This window comes from Lampetra fluviatilis, chromosome 31, assembly GCF_964198595.1.
Source record: "Lampetra fluviatilis chromosome 31, kcLamFluv1.1, whole genome shotgun sequence".
Classification (NCBI taxonomy): Eukaryota; Metazoa; Chordata; class Hyperoartia; order Petromyzontiformes; family Petromyzontidae; genus Lampetra; species Lampetra fluviatilis.
In genome coordinates this window covers 229,490-250,154 of record NC_136305.1, presented here as the reverse complement: position 1 = coordinate 250,154, position 20,665 = coordinate 229,490, and the positions used below count along the sequence as shown (strand labels likewise).

Here is a 20,665-nt window from a genome sequence, read left to right as displayed (position 1 = left end):
CGCCCTTGATGAATACCAAATATAAAAACTTTTCAAGCGACTTCAAACTATTTCCCTGTGGCGAGATGTTGACTACCTCGTATGGTATTCAGGAGGTAGTAGATTCGATCCCGATCCTGACGACTGTATATTTGGAGTTTGCGTGTCTCTCTCCCCGTGGTCGTGTGGATTTTTCTCCGGGTCCTCCGGTTTTTCCCGCCACATTTAGAAATGTGCGTTTAGAGTATTTGGATGCTAGAAATTTCCACATGATAAGCCACTTCGTTGAGCTATAATTTGTGGCCAGGTAGCTTCTGAAAAATAGCTATATAGCTCAGTGGGCCTTACCTGGTAAAATAAAAAAAATAGTTTAGTTTATATCTTCTTTACCATCAACCAAAGCAGAATAATCATCGCGGTGACTTTGCGCGGCTCACAAACAAAGCCCTCGAGTGGTAGGGCGGCCGGGCGGCCCCGTGGCGGCCACCAAAATAACAAGATGAAAATTTACTAAAACAATAATCAGGCAGCACGTGTTTTACATCCCCGCACTTGCACGAGTTCAGCGGAGAGAGAGAGAACATAGCCCCGGGCTGTCTGAGTGACGCTGGAGCCCCCGCTGGAGCCCCCGCGTGAGGCCACGGTCGCTGGGGGTGGTCGCTGTGCAAGCGACGGACGGACAGACGCCGGCGTGCGCCACAGACCGAGTCCTCGCAGGACAAAACTGCCGACACGAAAAAAAAATCCATCCAAGGCTACGACCCACAAAGTTGTTGTAAACGTTTACAAAATAGGTTGTTATTTCTTTTTAAACCGTTGCTGCGACAGTGTAAGATTTTTTTTCTTCCAAAAAATTAAGTTGGGAGAAATAAAAAGTGAAAATATGAATAACCATTTCCGAATTACTGACGAGTGATTGAATGTGGGTGGATAAAATGTGGTTTTGTGAAAGGTCAACCATCTTTGTTCAATAGATTGACTCACCCCTGCCATAGTAAAGTAGAATTTACACCACTATTATAATTTAAAACAGAAGGTAAGAGCACCTTAGTGTACTTTTGTGTTTATTGCCGCTCACAGTGTGTTTTTTAACACCGGGCGGCAGGGTAGTACAGTTATATCACTTCTGCTTCATAGCAAGAAGGATCCGGTTCAATTCCCGACTTGGACATCTTTCTGCGTGAAGTGTGTATGTTTATCTCCCTGTTATTTATGGATTTTCAACATAGAGATAAACAAACACAATGTAAGTAGTATTGGCCAAATATCCCAATACTGAAATACTGTGAACAAATTACTCATTTGGGATTACACAGACAGTAACATTTCCCTCTACTGTGAAAACTTAGTAGGGGCCTCCTGAACAAGAGTCTTGAGACTGAGCGACGTTCTACTGGGTTAAATATCGTAGTAGTAGTGACATTGTATTCTGTGTGTGTATGCCTCAGGTGGTGTCTTGAGACTTTCCTGTGAGGCTTTCCTGGATAGTACAGTCTGCGGACAGTACCACGCAGTATGCCAAAGAAGCCATATCAACATTTTACAAGCATTGCTTCAGTTTCAATGTACCAGTTCACCTAATTGCCAGCTTGTTTAGGGAAAGCGGAGTCAAGGTTGTCGTTGATGGTCGCGGCCATGGTGTGCAAGTGGAGACGCTCGCAGGCCCGTCCGGGCTACCGACATGGCCGCCTTGCTTCACGGACCAAATAAATAACCCGACGGATGGAATGTTTATCCCAAATTTTCACACAGAAGGGAAAAAAAACACCTCCCCTGCCTTTAAATCAACCCCGCCACGAATTCACCCTGAGAGGTTTCACAGCGAGGCTGTGAGAGACGTGGCTGTGAGAATCTAAGTCTCCAGATGCTGGCGTCTGAGGTAGCTGGCGACGCGCTCGGTAATATAAACTAGGAAATTAAAAGCCCCAGTTGTGTGAGGCACATAATACTGCACGACTCAAGACAGGGTATTTACACGTGTAGTTCTATATTACAGAATTGCGAGATATGTTTATTCCCATGAAATGTCCCTGTTCTGTTGTACTTCAGAGGTGGCTACCCGTGGCGAAACAGGTACTCGAGGGTGGAAGTCAAACGATGCTTCACCTCCACCACTGCCCCCCCCCCCCCCGGTCACTGGCACTCATCGTTTGAGACCTGGATTCGAACCCAGGCTCCCAGTGGTGGCGGTCCAGTGCTGCCCCAGGCCTCACCTTGATGTAGGCGAGCTGCGTGCGGCAGAACTGCTTGTCGTATGCGAGGTCGGCCTTGCCCGACACCTGCGTGATGCCGTCGGCGTACGGACCCAGGATGATCCGTGAACCTCCGGCCTTCTTGGCCACGTCCGCCGTCAGGTTGTAGAAGAGCTCTGAAGTCAGAGAGGAAAATTTAAATGTGCACAGGCACGCACGCACCCCCTGTGTCGACATACAGACTGTTGGGACAGTGCCGTGAGCAAGTACCTACGAAAGCCGGCACGGCGCATTCGGGGTTGGTGTGACAAACATTATGCCAATACAACTTTGTCTCCCGTGAGCTGATGTTTACACACCGTACCAGGTACTCATTTGAGGCTAAGTCGACCTAGGGGAGGCCCAGGACCGGTTCAGACAATCATCACTGGTGTTGGCCGTGAGCGGGACTGCTATACTACCACTCCCCAGACACGCATGAACACACGCCCACACAGACACGCATGAACACACACCCACACAGACATGCGCACGCACGCGCACATACGCGAGCACTGGGCCCTCACCGATCTTGCCCGGGACGGCGCGCCCGCGGAAGCGCAGGCACACGCTCACGTTGAGGCAGAGCGTCGGCTGTCCGCCGTCCACACACAGCGGCGCCGTGATGTTCACGGAGCGCGGCAGCACCACCGACGCCTCCACCGTGATCACCGGCCGCGTCCTGCGGGACACCACGTGCGTCGGCGCTCGATCGCTCGCCACTCAGTGCTCTCCGAGACGACGCCACGCGCTTCACATTTCAGAATCGGAATACTGATTTATGCCGGAGGAATCAGATTAGCTATAAAGCTCTTTCACAGATGTCCAGTAGGAGCGGCTCAGAACGTTACAACAACAAACAATACAAAACACGATAACAGTGCAAATTATAGGAAAGGTAAGCAAATCACAAAAAAAGACACATAAAACTAAACTATTCTTTATTGTACCAGGCAAGGCCCACTGAACTACGTAGCTCTTTTTAAGAAGCATCCTGGCCACAGATGACAGCTCAATGAGGTGGCTTGTCGTCACGTGGCAATGTCGAGCAGACAGCGTTGGGTCGTGGCGCCATCTCACCTGAAGAGCACTGCCGCGTCCGACGTGAAGGCCCCAATGACGACGTCTGCAAGAAACCAGAGGCGACAGCATCTTTAACGGCAGCTGCTGAGCAATGGGATGATGCCTAATTTATTGAAGACCATATCGTCACGCAAAATAAAGATGGATTGATTTAAATTTATATCCACCACGTAGCCCGTCAAGTTCGTCAGTGCGTTTGTGACTTCTCCGATTCGTGAAACGAGTACACAACACAATAATAGAGCAGTGCTCGTCTGTGTTCATACATCGCTGACACTAAACGCATCACGGGAAACTCAGCATCGTTATACAAGACAACTAGAGATGTTTTTGTGATGGTAACAATGGGACGGTATGTGAATAAAAAACAGCCACAGTAAATGAGTTCCCTCTACAAAAGCACCTGCAGAAATATCTCATTTTAAGATCTTCAGCTGCCCAAAAAACAAGCTCTCCCTTCTCACTGACACTGGTGGCCGACCCGCTGTGTGCTTGTGTCTGCGTCAGTGCGCACGCGGTAAAGAGTTCAACTGTCACTTGATCAGGAATCCTCCCATTTTTCTTACACACTGTACCAATTATTCCGTCATCTACAACGGGACAAATTCCTACAACCAAATCGTCACAAATGGGCCAGATTTTGCCATGTCTCAGACACTAAGCAGATTCGAGCCTGGTGAATTCTGGTATTGACGACCGCCAGTGTAAGACTGATGCTGCAGGCTCGGGGCTGGCTGCGAGGTGCCCGGGGCTGGCTGCGAGTGTCTCAATGCATTCTTAACTCGACCTGTGGGGAGCTATCATTGTTACCTCCTCGTGTGCATGCGTTTTCTGCAGGGTCTCCGCTTTCTTCCTACATGCTAATATGATTGACCAATCGCAGGCTTCTCCTGAAAACGAGGCTTTTCTGGGTAAAAAACATTACCGTGTTGCCAATGCAATTGTCAGGCTATAACCAAATCACCCGAAATGTGACCGGTATCATCAAATCTCGGAAGCCAAGTGGGTCTTTAGGCTGGACTGTGCAAAGATGGGTGAACACCATGCGCATGCAATCAAGTGTAATCGGCATTACGGCCAACAGAGGGTGGCGCAGCAAAAATCCATCGTTTTTTTGTACTCCCTCTAACTTCACCAACCTGCACTGACAAGAGTGGAAAAGTACTGTATGGTCAAACATCTCTTACTACCCACAGGCGTGGCGAGGCCCTCGTCCAGCAGTGAATTGACGAGCGGGACGTACATGTACGTGACTTTGTCAAGATAGGAATCTGGCCCTAAGTGTTGAAGTTTGGCGGCACATTTTCCTAAAAGGTATTCTCCTGCCGGTTAACCCTCTTGAACGTCTTTTTGCTTTGGTGCCGCATCGTCGTGATCTGCAAGCATCTAAGTGGGCCAAGTGATGCACAGAGCTAGTTTACGAGGCTGCGTTCATCCTCGGTACGGCGTGCGCAGCAATAAAAGTATAACGGCGCTAGCTCGTCTAATAGAACCCAGGCATCGCCAGACGCTCGGCGCTAATGCCTCACTCAATGTTCTTTCCGACCCCTGAACTGTGGCCCCTGCCCTCTGGGGTTTGGGCACATATGGACACCGCACTGCAGGGATGCACGCGGAGCTCTCCGTTTGGGCACTGCATTAAGAGCCCAGCGGCCGGTCAGGAATGATAAACATCCCACCGCCGCAGGATACTACCGCTGCTCAAATTCAACTGTGAGTCACTTCGATTAATTCCCACACCTCCGATTAGCACGGTTGACTATGTACGGTGGGAGAGGAGTTCAACATACATGCGTGACTCTCAAGTGGGACCTGTTTTCATTTTGCCGTTCATGACTATTGTGGAATATCAGTTTTTTTATTGATAAAAAAAATCCATGGAATATGCCTGATTTCTTGTTTTCAGAAGGCAAGCAGTCTGAACAGTGCTTGAATGTATGACCGCCATGCATAAAGGGTGTTATAGGCTGAGGACCTACACGTGGAGTAGCAGAGGGCAGTGTAGAGAAAACATTGTACTGTACTTCCATGCTCCAATGTATAATCTCGCCACCTTCACCAATCCACACTGACCAGCGTGGCGAAGTATGGTCCAACAATGCCAGAGCACGAGGAGCCCTCATCCAGCAGTGGATTTACAAAAGGGTTTACATGTACTCCCAAACAAGACTCCACTGGTATCTTGGGTTCTCACCTGGTCACACAAATCAAACTTTGACTTATGCAGTCGGATTTTTGAGGAACAGGGCCAGCGCTTTGCTGCTGTCATGGTCCCTGCACCGCCAAATGTCCCCGTAGCACCACCCAAGTTCACTGTTATGCGCTGTCATCGCTGTTATTGTGGTGGCCCCCCACACACCAGATCGACTGCCCACCCCCGCCCCCCTCCAAGAGGAGCTGGCGCTGGGCCCGATGAGAAAAATGTAACGTGATTTGTTTATCGCGCAAATTCAAACTGGAGTGTAATTTTTTTCCCAGCCCAATCTCATCTTGTGAGTAGTCCGGTTATTTATGCCAGCCGATAGAAGTCAAGTTAATAGATTCACGAATGCAGCTGAATACAGTGTCATGCGTGGGAGTCATTATGCATCATTAAGGCTGTTTAAGCAGTCTCGCTGCCGTCGTTAAGCGCTTGAGTGTGAATTACCGTGGAAAGTTTTGCATTACTGCATGTGAACAAGAAACATGAATAGGTAATTCCGTGAACTGTTAATATTTTACAAAATTGCTCAACTTAATATGCATCATGAGGCAATTAACCAATGGCTAATGTTTATCATAATTTACAGTGGCACGCGGGGTGACATTGTCTGTGTGAATCCTGCAGCCATGACCACAGTGAATAACGTCCTGCTTACGGACGAGACTGGTGATCCTAACCTCGTTTAAAGGGGCTGGATAGAAGAACTCAGGGGGCACATGACAAGAGTCAACACTAAACCAACTCAGACGAAAGTTAAACGCTAACAGAATGAGTCACGATGTGCTCTGCCTGTCGCCCCCTGTGTCTTTGAGGGACCGGCTGTGACGCCGATCACGCAGCTTTTGTGCAACTGGAGTTCGTCCAGTCCCCTGCTTCTTGCTGAAGAAAAACTTCCACTGCTGCGAAAGGTTGTACAACGTTTTTCGACTTAACTATAAGAATGAGCAATCTAAAAGAAAGAAAATGGTTGCAAATCGAAGAAGACCCGATGATACAGGCACGCTTGAGGAGGAAACTGGCACTACTTGGACACACATGTCGGATGGAATACAGGGAAATTGAAAGTGTGTTGTTCGGAAAAATGGAAGGAACTCGAAAGAGAAGAAGACTTGCGAGAGAACGGCTTGACGGCGATGTCACGAGAGATGGGTGCCAGACAGATGTGCACTATTTGAGCATATTGGCACAAGATAGAGGAAAGTGAAACAAATGATGAAATGTGAGGCGGGCGGTGGGAGGTCAGACACCTACAGCCCCCCGCCCCCCACGCCATGCGGCTGCATTAAAGCCACGGCGGCGTAATGAGGCCGAGACACAACTGCCCTAAGCCATTGGTTTTGTTTTGGGGTACAACCGACTTACTGGCGCTGTCAATACACACGTCGCCGTCCCGACGCCTTTGCTCGCCCGCCTTGGAGTGCCGTCTACTAATGCTCAGGTCAAGCGACCCCTGCTCGGGCCACAGGCTCCCACGATTTACTCCCGACAGCTCCCACGACTCGATCCCCAATATTGACCGTTGCGTGGCCTTGAAAAGATTCCCCCAGGAGACTTTGCGGAACATGTCAAGAGGGCAGAGGGCCGAATCGGCGGTTCTAAAACAAACACGCCGGAGATTCACAGGACCGTGCGCAGGGCTAACGAACGCGCATATATCACCGACTATTGTTCCAGGTGGAGCGGAGGGAGTCTGGATTTTGTGTAAGCCACCTGCTCAGCCCAGCGGCTGGTTCGTCGCGTTTTTTGCGCCACCGCAGGCCCCTCAGCGTTGCCCAGCTAAACCCTGCCGCTGTGATGTCATATCGTGTTTTATTGTTCCACCGCGGCGAGTGCGCATACACTCTCTCTCGTTCTATTTATTTGTATTTTCTGTAGTTATTTAATGTGGCCCAAGGCTGAGTCTTAGGAATGTATGTCTCAATACGCGAGGCTCGCTCAGTTTCTTGGTCTGCACGCGACTCCGCATCTGTGGGTTCGAGGATGAGAAAGAGAGAGAGAGAAAGAACTGCTTACCTGGGTAGCCATTCCCATCCAAGTCCACCTGACCCGAGATGGACTGGCCAAACATGCTGATCCCAGACTCGATACTCTTCCCAAACAACCTCTATAAAGAAACAGACAGACACACGCACACACAGTTATGCGCACACACAGAATTACAAACTCACATATGCAGACCCAGAGTTACACAAAGACACATATGTCCCATATAGCCTGAATAGATTGTTGGGGCAAGTGGTGCTAGCTCACACTTATGAAGGCCGGCTTGGCAAACGAGGAGGCGGGTGGCCAGAACCACGCCTGGCCGCCATAGTCTCCCTCGTGGCGATGTTTACACACTGCAGCAGCAGGTACTCATTTTAGTCTGAGTTGACCTAGGGGAGGCCATCGACTGGTTCTGTAATCGCCACTCGTGTTGGCCCTGAGCAGGAATCGAACTCGGGTCGCCGGGTTTCGTAGCGTAGCACGCTGACTGCCACACTACCACTCCCCATGGAGTTAGACACACATGCGCACACACGAAGCTACGCTTAGCACAGGCACATCTGGCCCCAGTGTTTACTCTAAAGTGCTTCCTCATAAAACAAACGCAGTGCGAGCCTCGAAGAGAAAACAGACACAGATAACATAATGATGTGGAAGAAAAAACAACATCGCAGTTTGTTGCATTCAAGGAACGCATTTCAGGAACCACTTTTTATCATCGTTGTGAGCCGTGATATATCCACTGCTGGATGACAGCCTCCCCGTGCCAAAAGGAATCCCTCACAGTCGTGCACAGTCACAATCCATCTCATTCGTGCATGTGAGCTTACCCCTCCATCTCCATGACAGTCATTCTCTAGAGTGCATTCACACATTTGGCTGTAATCCCATCACCAGTCTCGCCCATCTGTCATCATCACTCCTAACAAACCAACTTACTCGTCTCGTGTAAATTATGTTTCTAATTTGCATTGTCCCTGATCCACGTGCTCCTCTTTCCACAACTCCAAACAAGAACCTCTCCACGCTTCTACGCTTCCTGTTCTATCTGTTGCTTCATTTTCACTGTTCCACGTCTCTGATGTGATCGTTATTCTACCTTGTCCCCCACTTCCACGTCTCTGATGTGATCGTTGTTCTACCTTGTCCCCCACTTCCACGTCTCTGATGTGATCGTTGTTCTACCTTGTCCCCCACTTACACGTCTCTGATGCGATCGTTGTTCTACCTTGTCCCCCACTTCCACGTCTCTGATGTGATCGTTGTTCTACCTTGTCCCCCACTTACACGTCTCTGATGTGATCGCTGTTCTACCTTGTCTCCCACTTCCACGTCTCTGATGCGATCGTTATGCTACCTTGTCCCCCACTTTCACTGCTCTTTTCACAATGATAGTTATTTCATTATTTACATTGGCAACATCCATTTCATCATTTTTTTCTCAAATTTTCCACCTTCTGAGATTCTTTACGTCTTTGTTTTTTCACAACTTGTTTGCTTAATATGGGGAAATGCAATTTTGTTTTAAACAAAACTCATCTGAGAACAAATACGGAGGTTAAAATCGTTACTGGAAACACACAGCTGCAATGCATTGGCAAAGTTCCCCTTAAACCTGGTGGCAGCCAATTGGTGGCAACGGCTTCCAAGTGAAGTCAAGTCAGCTTTATTGGCCACACACCCATGCATACATGAGGTACATGGCAGTGACATTCTTTGTTCCCGTGTCCCTCTCAACTTGTGCAAATTAACAACAACAATGTAAACAGCAGCAACAATATTTTAAAGCATGTCAAAAAATGTATTACAAATTAAGTAAAATCGCTGTGCCGATGATATGGCAACTAAGACCATTATCAAGTTTCATGAGAACATTACAGCCATAATGGTCGATTGCTCTCATAGATTTGGAACATTATTGCCAATTCAAATTATGAAATTTCAATTATTAAGTCTATGTGTCCATTAACTAATACAATAAAGGCGGGGAAAGCAATTAGCTTCGTCATCTGGCTGTGGACGAGGTCTCTATTTGAATTGTAATGCGATAGGGCCGGCTGACTCCGTTGCCAAAAAAGCGCGGATTCACCGTGGGACTGAGTTCCCCCGTGGCTGTAACCAAATAGCAACTGTAACAGCAAGAACGACATCAGCTACACCGCCTACCGAAAGCCAACACCTCGATTGACACGTGCGGCCCCCGTCCCGTCGAAGTCCCGCATATGTATCACCGGCGCCACCGCGAGCAGGCGTCGATCGTGATGATCGGTGCCATGTCGCATTCCCACAGCGGCAGCGCTGGGGAGCGCGCAGCTCACTCGCACTCCCCGTCCACCCGAGAGAGCGAGCACCCCTTCAAGTGTCGAGTTTGCACAAGAGACACATTGGCCGAGGTGTCCCTAATCCGTGTCTGTGTTTCAGTTAGGCCACGTGGTGGTATTATGCCAACATTATTGACGTTAACCCGACAATATTGTCACGTTCACAATATTATTTATACGTGCCGATCTGTTGATCAGATTCTGACCGATAAAGCTCGAGCTCACCATGGACAAGAGCATAAAGCCACGGGGCAGATGAAGGAGGACACTACTGCACGGCCATGTGCACGAAGACAGCTGGGGCTGCACCAGCAAGGCTCTCTTCTTCACACAAAACAGAGTTCAACTCGAAGCATCAACGTCACGACCGATGATGAGTAATGGAGGCCATGACGCAGCAGGACCCTTGCCGGCCTCCAGCACGCTGCTTTACACAAACCCACCGGCAGTGACAAACTAGCGGACTGTGGTCGACCCATCACCCTGACACCATTGAGCAATGTATACATGTAACATATTCTCTTTTTCAGCTGCCATAACTGAGCATGACATTCGACTGATCTCACTCTGACACACTCATTTAAATCCACCGAATTTTTATTTTCAGCCGTTAGATTCTTTAAGGAGTAATACGGGCTGTTGTTTTGTCATGCCAGAGTGGGATAATCTTCCGTCCCCCCGGCCCCCGTTCTCCCGATGCTGGCTCGTGGTGTTTCGATCTCGTGGCACAGGAGCATCTGGGACCCACGTGCGGACAGACGGCAAATATCCGCCGGCTGTGGGAATTCCAATCGCGGATTCCGCCTCCCTCCAAAAACTGTGGCACATTCCGTGATGCCGGACACGCGATCCAGAACGTTTTACCCCGGACCTCAGGCCGTTCTACTCAGCGGGGCGGGGGTGGGGGACTGTGTTGGATCCCCCGTGGCCTCCATCCATTCTCAAGTGGACGTCATGCGGAGGAGGCAAGCGGAATGCTGCCGTGTAAAAAAAGAAAACACAAACCAATTGAGCCATCAAGAAAATGACGGTGCTGAAATGAGCGTGGGCATCTTTTCCATTCCAAGCGGTGGACACTGCCAGTGCGGGAGACTCGTGGAGCATCTGTGCATATTTTTCTCGAACAATTTTTTTTTTCAGTAATGCACGTTGGCGTCACAGTGTGTTTAACAGGACACTGTGTGCTGAAGTGGAATTTGCTGAGCAGACTTATATAATCGTAAAATGAGAAATTTACGAATTTAAAAAAGGGCCTTTAAACCATATGATTCATGACGTTCCACAGGCAGCTTTGACATCGCCTGGCCTGTGCGTTTTCAACACATGGCTCTACAACAAACCTCATCCAATTTTCCAAATATTCACGATTTCATATTTAATTAACGTGAGACCGGATTTATCAAGAGTATTATTTTTGTACGTCTAAATTCAGTAAAATTTAGAAATACAAAAATATAAATAGATGCATTCAGACTTGGTCACTCGAGAGACGCTGATAAAATTAAGAGGGGTGAGAAGATATTGTTTGGTAAAACAAAATACAACTTATTTTTAATACACGAGGAAGTTGAGAAATTGACGTGGATATAGTTGCTCTTTCCATAGATGTGTATGTCAAACAACAGCGTAATTACAAATCATCAAGATGCCATCGTGACCAAATATAATGTTGTCACCACACTGTGCTGGCGTTTTCCGCCCTCTGCCAGGCACCGTGGAAATCCCTCAAAATAAGAATCTTTATTTCTCCTGGAGGAATCCGATGAGCTATGAAGTTCTCTTTCGCAGATGTCCAGAGCTGGAGCCCCTGGTTCCACAAACACTGTGCTGCTTGACGACACTGTCGTCTTTTTCAAGCGGCAGCGGAAGGTGACATCATCAGCGCACACGCAACGCCATTGTGTGCCACGAGAGGAAGTGTGTCGCTTCCCGAAGGGGGGTTCCGTGCCAGGCAGTGAGCGCAGGCGAACGGCCGTCGTGGGGGGTTCGGCTCAGCGATCCCCACAACCCGCTTCTCCCCCCACTGTGACCACTACGAGCGACAGTTCACACGCATGTGTCAATGCTGACACGTGTTTACGCAAATGTGCGTATATCTTATGTATGTATGTAGAACTCCTTTCGTACCGTACGTAGTCAACTGTGCTACGTGGTAAACCGTGCGACGTATGGTTGGCACCACATGCAGCGAGCCGCTAAGTTATTCTGCAGTGACAGGTTTCCCTATATTGCATTTAACAGACTGTTTGGGTGAGTGCTGTTAGCGAGCACCTTTGAAGGCGCCTGGTATATATGCGCGCGACGTGCATTTGCACAGCGATTCTAAGCACTGCACGACCATCCTGGAAAATGTGCATTCAATTGCTGGCCATCAATTATATCGGTGACGCCTTATTCTGTCCTGGTCCTCACTATGGTCAAATCCACCCTAAATGAGTAAGTGACTGGTGCAGCAGCAGGGGAGACAATGTCAGGTAGGCATGGCCCTGACTGCACACCACCCCCCTTGTGTGAAGTGCCAGGCTGAATGGGCGCTTGCTAACAGCACTTGTTTCAGGAAACCTATGAATCTACACAGGGGGATCCCTTTCTTCTTACGAGTGTGAGTGAGTGCTACGAGCAGTCGTGTACTGCCCTACGAACTTGTCAACCTGAGTTCGATTCCCGCTGACGGCCAACACGTGTGACAATTATCTTAACTGGTCCTGGGCCTCCCCTAGGTCGACTCAGCCTCAAATGATTATCAAATCCGATGCGTAAAAACATCACCACAGGGCAGACAAAGGCGTTTGGGCATGGTGCTGGCCGCCCACCTCCTTGGTGTACCGTGTTGGCCTTCATAGTTGCTGCTCGCTAACAGCACTCAGCCTCGCAGTCTGTTCAAGGCAATACGGGGAATGTTTGTTGTGTGTGGAGCGAGGGGAACCTGTCACTGCAAACTAACTTAGCGGCGCACTGCATGTGGTCCGAGAAGGCAGGAGACAATTCTGTGATTGAAGGTTGGATGGATTCAGCACAGGACCAGCTTCCCGAGCAATGCCTGTTGTATGTATTCAGCTAATATGCTTTTGTCTCGAGACGCGAGAAAACATAGGCGAGTGGGGATGAGAAACGACCCCCTGCTTGGCGCGAGGCCACCGTCTGGAATGAATCAGGTGTCACATGTGGAGAGGTTGCGGCGAATGGGAGGCTGGGCCATCGGGCAACAATGACCACAGAACTTGTGGGCAACGACGTGGATAGTTTTTGTTTACCAACGTCTTGCAAGCGCAACGGTGATAATCATTATTGTTAAACTATTATTGTTATTTGTATTATTTACCGAGAATAACCTCACGGTCTCAAGACTTTTTCAGAAGGGCCCTGCCATTGGTATGTTTGGAAAATCCCATGAATGAGCGTCTGGCTTTATTTTGAATAAATCTTTCAGCACCCCAAGAAAATCGATACCTATAGTCAGACACTCATAGCTCCGTAAAGATACATTTTGAATTAACTTCTGTACCGCCACTTCGTGGCGAGCTCACAGCCCCAGGCTATAAAACTCGCCATTCGCAGACCGACTCCCTCCCCCGCTATCAACCATGCTCCAGCCTGCTGAGCTCTTGCGACCCGATGAGTTTGGGCGCAGTCAGGGTGACGTGGGCGCAGGTTAGAGCGGAGTGAAAATGAACGCTAATAGCGGACTTGGCACCAATTGCTCCAGGTTCATCCTAGGTAACGAGCAGACAGCAGCAGCAGACGCTCGCTGCAAAACCTGGTGAAAAGACAGTTTACTTTGGCACGGAGCTCACACATCTTGGGGGATTGCCTGCTTCGATGCTTTAGTCATCGCCTATGAAAGGGAAAACAGACTTCCGGGGAATGGTCGAATTCACGCATCCCACACCGGGCCGACTTGAAATACAGTTGCGCAGTCGGCAAACAAAACTGAAGATTTTAACAGAGGCCACGATCTCTGCCCAGACCAGAGCTCGCGGTGACACTTTGCGCGCCCTTCATCATGCGCAATGTGCGAGTGGAAAGGGCCCCACAGAGGAGAATTTGGCAGCCGCTGGCATCATCATCATTCACGTGGTCTGCACTACGCATTTCGCTCGCCGCTTTGACTCCTTGACATGCGCCGCTCGCTCGTACTGAGGTTTTCACGCGGTCGACAAAGAGCAGCACCGTCTACCCCCTGTTCACAATAAGCCGAACAGAGGCATACGACTGCAGGGCACAGCGATGGCACAGTGGTTTGCAAGCTGCACTACGAATCCGGCGACCTGTGTTCGGTTCACCAGTCTCACCTAACACCAGGGATATCTAACCGGTCCTTGGACTCCCCCCTTCACCAATCCACACCGACCATCGTGGCGAAGTATGTTCAAACAACCACCATGGCACCTAGGAGTATTTGGGAATGGTGGAAGTACACACACCTGTGTGTGAGTGTGAGTGGTGTGGGAGTACACACACCTGTGAGAGTGAGTGGTGTGGGGGTACACACACCTGTGAGTGTGAGTGGTGTGAGAGTACACACACCTGTGAGAGTGAGTGGTGTGGGAGTACACACACCTGTGAGTGTGAGTGGTGTGGGAGTACACACACCTGTGAGAGTGGGTGGTGTGTGAGTGGTGTGGGAGTACACACACCTGTGAGAGTGGGTGGTGTGTGAGTGGTGTGGGTGTACACATACCTGTGAGAGTGAGTGGTGTGTGAGTGGTGTGGGTGTACACACACCTGTGTGTGAGTGGTGTGTGAGTGTGTGAGTGGTGTGGGAGTACACACACCTGTGAGTGTGTGAGTGGTGTGGGAGTACACACACCTGTGAGAGTGAGTGGTGTGGTAGTACACACACCTGTGAGAGTGAGTGGTGTGTGAGTGGTGTGGTAGTACACACACCTGTGTGTGAGTGTGTGAGTGGTGTGGGTGTACACATACCTGTGAGAGTGAGTGGTGTGTGAGTGGTGTGGGTGTACACACACCTGTGTGTGAGTGGTGTGTGAGTGTGTGAGTGGTGTGGGAGTACACACACCTGTGAGTGTGTGAGTGGTGTGGGTGTACACACACCTGTGTGTGTGTGAGTGGTGTGGTAGTACACACACCTGTGTGTGAGTGTGAGTGGTGTGGGAGTACACACACCTGTGAGAGTGGGTGGTGTGTGAGTGGTGTGGTAGTACACACACCTGTGTGTGAGTGTGTGAGTGGTGTGGGTGTACACATACCTGTGAGAGTGAGTGGTGTGTGAGTGGTGTGGGTGTACACACACCTGTGTGTGAGTGGTGTGTGAGTGTGTGAGTGGTGTGGGAGTACACACACCTGTGAGAGTGTGAGTGGTGTGTGAGTGGTGTGGGAGTACACACACCTGTGAGTGTGTGAGTGGTGTGGGTGTACACACACCTGTGTGTGAGTGGTGTGTGAGTGTGTGAGTGGTGTGGGTGTACACACACCTGTGAGTGTGAGTGGTGTGTGAGTGGTGTGGGAGTGCACACACCTGTGAGAGTGAGTGGTGTGTGAGTGGTGTGGGAGTACACACACCTGTGAGTGTGTGAGTGGTGTGTGAGTGGTGTGGGAGTACACACACCTGTGAGTGTGTGAGTGGTGTGTGAGTGGTGTGGGAGTACACACACCTGTGAGTGTGAGTGGTGTGGGAGTGCACACACCTGTGAGAGTGAGTGGTGTGTGAGTGGTGTGGGAGTACACACACCTGTGAGTGTGTGAGTGGTGTGGTAGTACACACACCTGTGTGTGAGTGTGAGTGGTGTGGGAGTACACACACCTGTGAGTGTGAGTGTGTGAGTGGTGTGGGTGTACACATACCTGTGTGTGAGTGTGTGAGTGGTGTGGGAGTACACACACCTGTGTGTGAGTGGTGTGGGTGTACACACACCTGTGTGTGAGTGTGTGAGTGGTGTGGGAGTACACACACCTGTGTGTGAGTGTGTGAGTGGTGTGGGAGTACACACACCTGTGTGTGAGTGTGTGAGTGGGGTGGGTGTACACACACCTGCGAGTGTTTGTGAGTGATGCCGTTCTGGCTGCCATGGTAGATGTACACCGCCCCGAACTCCTCCTCCTGCGGTGCCCCCACCGCGACGTCTGCCGAGAGACGGAGAGAAAGCGCAGCAGCAGCAGCGGCAGCAGCGGTAGCGGCAGCAGAGGGACGGTCACGGCCGCTCGGACAGCTGCTCATAAATCGCTCAATAAAATCAAGAGCTGTGTGGTTAAACATTCTTTTATAGTTTTATTTATTTCAGATTCCTCGGTTTGTAATTGCATTACGGGAGATTCTGAAGCGTTTATCCCCCAATTCGGCGAAGCACGAATTTTCTACGAAACAAATCCGCTCTCTTTTTTAACAACGAATGTAACGTTCAAAGACCAGTGTGTTTTTATGCGTGACCATTTCTTTTGACTGAAAACGGAAGAACACATTTATGTTTTACAGAAGGAGCCCATTTTCCAAAAATCATTACCTTGTGTATAAATAACTACTTTTATAATTTTGTAAAATCAAGACTCCAGCAGGAAAGGGCGTGCCCTATTGCGGCAAAGTGCGTGTGAAACCAAGACGGCGACGACACTGGGGGTTGCCACCGCTGAGGCACAAATAATCGGCACATTACGGGAAGAATAATTCTCACTATCGCGCAAGACGCAAGAACAACATCCACGTGTATCGTCGTGAGTGGTGCATTATCACACAACTGACGAACAAAGGGGACTTCTTGTGTCCTAGGAGGACTTACAGATTTCCCAGCACAGTAGCAATCTCACTCAACCCTCATTGAACAAGGGGACGATCCTTAGAAAACCAGGACAAGCGGTAACCCCAGATGGAAACTCGAAAAGTCGCCACCCAGCAGGGACGTGCGGTCAGGGGAGGCAGGGGAGGCAGAGCCCCACCTGTCATACTCAGATGAAAGTAGCTGTTACGAAAAATAAAAAACAAAAGATTTTTGGACTGATCTGTGTTATAAATGCCATTTCTGTATGATTCCAACCATTACAGAGAGATAGTAACAGGCGCGCTTATTTACCGCGCTCCATTCAGTTTCTGAGGGTTGCGCAATCAGCGGGGAGGCAGAGCTCTGTGCTGCCTCACCTCTCGTCTCTCCCTTTATTTGCATCGGAGCTCCGCAAATTTGGCGATTTTGACTTTGAAAATGATTGGAATCATACAGAAAGGACATAGCACAGATCAGTGGAAAAATCTTAATTTTCATTTTTACTTTACAGCTATTTCCATTGGAGTATGGCAGGCGAGGCTGTGCCTCCCCTGCCTCCCCTGAGCGCACGTCCCTGTCGCCCAGGCGAGTGGAACGTACCTGGGAATCCGTCGTCGTCGATGTCGCCCAGCGCGGCGATGACGGCTCCGAAGTGCGCGTTGTAAGCGTTCAACCCGACCAGCGGCTCCTGCTCCACCAGGTCACCCTGGGGTCAAAGGGCACGTGTTAAGACACGCCGGGAGAAGTGGGGGGGGGCACAAAGGTCGCGCCGGGCAGGGCAGCAGGCAGACACTGCGCCGGTTATTTGTGATGGTCTGCCCCGCTCTTCGCGGAGCTAATTTGATTAACGAGTGAGCGAGCGATCGGCCTGCCACGATTACACCCTCAAGGAAGTTTTGGGACAAGGGGAGGGAGGTGCCTGGGTGGGCGGCGTGGGCAGCGGTGGACGGCGGCCATCACTTGTGCCCGGTCACTGCCGGCACAGTGAGACACTATTTGTAAGTGTGATCTGAGGCTGTCTGTAAGTGTGATCTGAGGCTGTCTGTAAGTGTGATCTGAGGCTGTCTGTAAGTGTGATCTGAGGCTGTTTGTAAGTGTGATCTGAGGCTGTCTGTAAGTGTGATCTGAGGCTATTTGTAAGTGTGATCTGAGGCTGTCTGTAAGTGTGATCTGAGGCTGTCTGTAAGTGTGATCTGAGGCTGTCTGTAAGTGTGATCTGAGGCTGTCTGTAAGTGTGATCTGAGGCTGTCTGTAAGTGTGATCTGAGGCTGTCTGTAAGTGTGATCTGAGGCTGTTTGTAAGTGTGATCTGAGGCTGTCTGTAAGTGTGATCTGAGGCTATTTGTAAGTGTGATCTGAGGCTGTCTGTAAGTGTGATCTGCGCTCTGTGCGGCTCGGAGGTCGGCACGCAGCCTCGAGCGGACGGACTCATGCTCCTCATAAAAAAACTTTCTTTTCACCGTCAGATTAGTGAATCTTTATTTTATTCGTTTCAAACGGAAATCCCGGAGCATGGCATCATTACACAAATGTGTAATGGTGTCTGTATTTAAATAAATAAAAACATGTATGGTATCAGCCTATGGCAATGTGCATTTAATGGGCTTATATTTACAACTGGACGAGAATTGAATTAAGCTGGATCACTCGGTTTGGACAACAATTCATGATCAAAACAAAACAAGACGATTAATAATAGTTGTTACGATGGCTTAACACAGGTAGGAAAGTTAAACTATTTACCCGACCACCAAATCCAACCTAAGTTTTGACCACAGCAAATTACACAAATGTGTAATTTTCACTTTGACAAATTAACCGCGCACATCCGGTGCAGCATCTGTCTGCGGTCTCACTCTCATTATCCATAGACATTGACAAATATGATAATTGTGCGTGGTATCCACCTATTCTACCAAAGTCCTCAGCAAGTTGGACGGACCACTGCGTGCAAAGGGACCGCAGCAGCGACACCACACCGGCGTGACGCAAGCAGCTCTCCACACTGACGTGGACGTCACGAGAATGCTGCTACTGCTGCCGCCGCCCACACCAAGTTCACCCTGGCCTCGCGCAAGTGCCGCTGATCTTATCTACTTTTTTTACCTATTTTTATTTTACCAGGTAAGGCCCACTGAGCTATTAACTCTTTTTCATAAGCGACCTAGCTATCACAAATGATAGCTCAACGAAGCGGCTTATCACGTGGATATTTATAGCAGTCGAATACTCCAAACGCGTGATATCGATTCTAAATGTGGAGGGAGAATAACCAGAGGACCCGGAGAAAAATCCACGCAACCGCGGGGAGAGAAACACGCAAACTCCAAATATACAGGCGTCGTCAGGGTCGGGATCGTCGAACCCACGACCTCCCGCGTACCAGGCGAGGTAGTCAACATCTTGCCGCCGCGGCGCCCTTACATTGCCGTGGTTGACATAGATGTGCACGCGGCCCTCGTCCCGTGAGGCGCTGTGCGTGGGCGCGCCCACCAGCAGATCCGAGAGGCCGTCGCTGTTGAGGTCGACGGCGCACAGCGCCGAGCCGAAGTACGAGCCCATCTGAGCAAACGAGATGACGCACAAATGCCCGGGGCTAAATCGCACGTTTTGTTATCGCCCCCCTCGATCACCACGGAGCGCCTCGCCGAGTTTCGAGACTCTTCTGGGAGGATCCTGCCGGGGTTTTGTAGTCGGGAGGGGGTGGCGTCATTTGCTGTGTGTTTTTCCCAATTTCGTAATTTGCGGTGTGTCAATTTGGCAAACTTGAACCATGATTCGGCACACGATGGCCTACTATTCCGAGATTTATATCACGAGATCTTTAACATCATGCACTGTGAAGTAGACGGTGAGCGTTTATGGCTAATACACCCTCGGCATTAACCAGGGTGGCCTGTGGGATTCGAACCAGGAACCTCTGCAATAACGAGCGGTGAATGCCCTACCGCTGGGCCCACATCACCCACTGGCCCTAAAAAGTAACTACTATGTGACTGTGGAATAACAGGTATAGCACGCAGAGGTCACGTTTCAATCTCCTGGCTTCTGATTGACCAGAGTGGCACAATGGGCTGAATGGGTAATCTCGATTGTAAAACACTAAATGGATCTTAACTGCCATGATAATTCTTGCCGAATGTTTCATTGCCGACAGTTCGATTGGGTTGCACTCTTGAACGTCTCTCAAAACTTTTATTTCGATTGGAGTGACATTTCTCCGAAGGTTATGTTTCCCAATGGAAAATGTTTTAATCACATAACAAGTTAACATCCCGGCTCTCATCTAGAGAAGGGCCTCTGAGTGAAATGTTAGCTGAGTACATCGCCGTGCGTATTATTACAAAGCAGTGTTTGTTGTTAATAACTGGGGTGGTGAAGTGCATTAAGCCGGTGTTTCTACATCCCTGCCAACACAGCTCCATAAAATACATTTTAATAGAACTATTTTAACGGGAATTAAAGTGTGAATTTTTGCTAATCTTCATTAACATGTAGAGAACAATTCCCCCCTATGTCCCATGCGCAACAGAGGCAATTTTATTTTTACTCGCAAATCCATCCTCCCCACAGGCACGGGAGCGCTCACAACGGAGCGGCTGTGTATGCAAGGCACCAGCGCGGTTTTCTCAAAATCACTTTTAGACCAAAACACGTGCACTGACTTGTTCCGAAGTTCGATGTTTACAAAGTCATGCGTTGGATACTATTGTTGCTGCTTTGCGATGATGACAAAACTATCATCTGGTAGCAGGGAAGCTGCTGTGGTGTAACGGTCAGCGCACGGGACTTGCAATCCAGATGTCGCTGGTTCGATTCTATCTCCTGGCGCGGCAGTTGAAGCAATGGGGCCAGTTGATGAAATCCCACTCCCGACCTCTGTGTGCCCAGCAGGGTAAATGGGTACAACCACAGTTAGTCGATCACTAGATCTTGTGTGGTGGGGTAAAGTGTGGGCACTACCATCTCTTCCAAGACGCATGGCCAGTGTGGAAGAGTAGGCCAAATACCCTCTCTAGAGCTTCCTCTAGAGAAGACCTCTTCCACCAGCAATGGCAGGGCAAGGCACGGCAGGGCTGTATCTTTACCTTAATCTGCTTTTATCGTGTAGCCATGTTATGGCCGCAGAACAAATGTGTAGTAGCGTCAG

At 49.6% G+C, this 20,665-nt stretch overlaps 1 protein-coding gene across 1 annotated transcript in view; it reads right to left on the bottom strand.

Annotated features, from left to right (window-relative positions):
* ITGA9 (integrin subunit alpha 9) overlaps nucleotides 1-20,665 on the bottom strand; it is a 62,306-nt gene that overhangs the window by 28,558 nt on the left and 13,083 nt on the right. The window contains exons 9-15 of the mRNA XM_078870763.1: nucleotides 18,940-19,077; nucleotides 17,117-17,222; nucleotides 15,796-15,887; nucleotides 7,510-7,600; nucleotides 3,291-3,336; nucleotides 2,738-2,892; nucleotides 2,193-2,347 (exon numbers count right to left, since the gene is read on the bottom strand). Coding sequence (XP_078726889.1) covers nucleotides 2,193-2,347; nucleotides 2,738-2,892; nucleotides 3,291-3,336; nucleotides 7,510-7,600; nucleotides 15,796-15,887; nucleotides 17,117-17,222; nucleotides 18,940-19,077 — 783 coding nt within the window. The remainder of the gene's footprint in view (nucleotides 1-2,192; nucleotides 2,348-2,737; nucleotides 2,893-3,290; nucleotides 3,337-7,509; nucleotides 7,601-15,795; nucleotides 15,888-17,116; nucleotides 17,223-18,939; nucleotides 19,078-20,665) is intronic.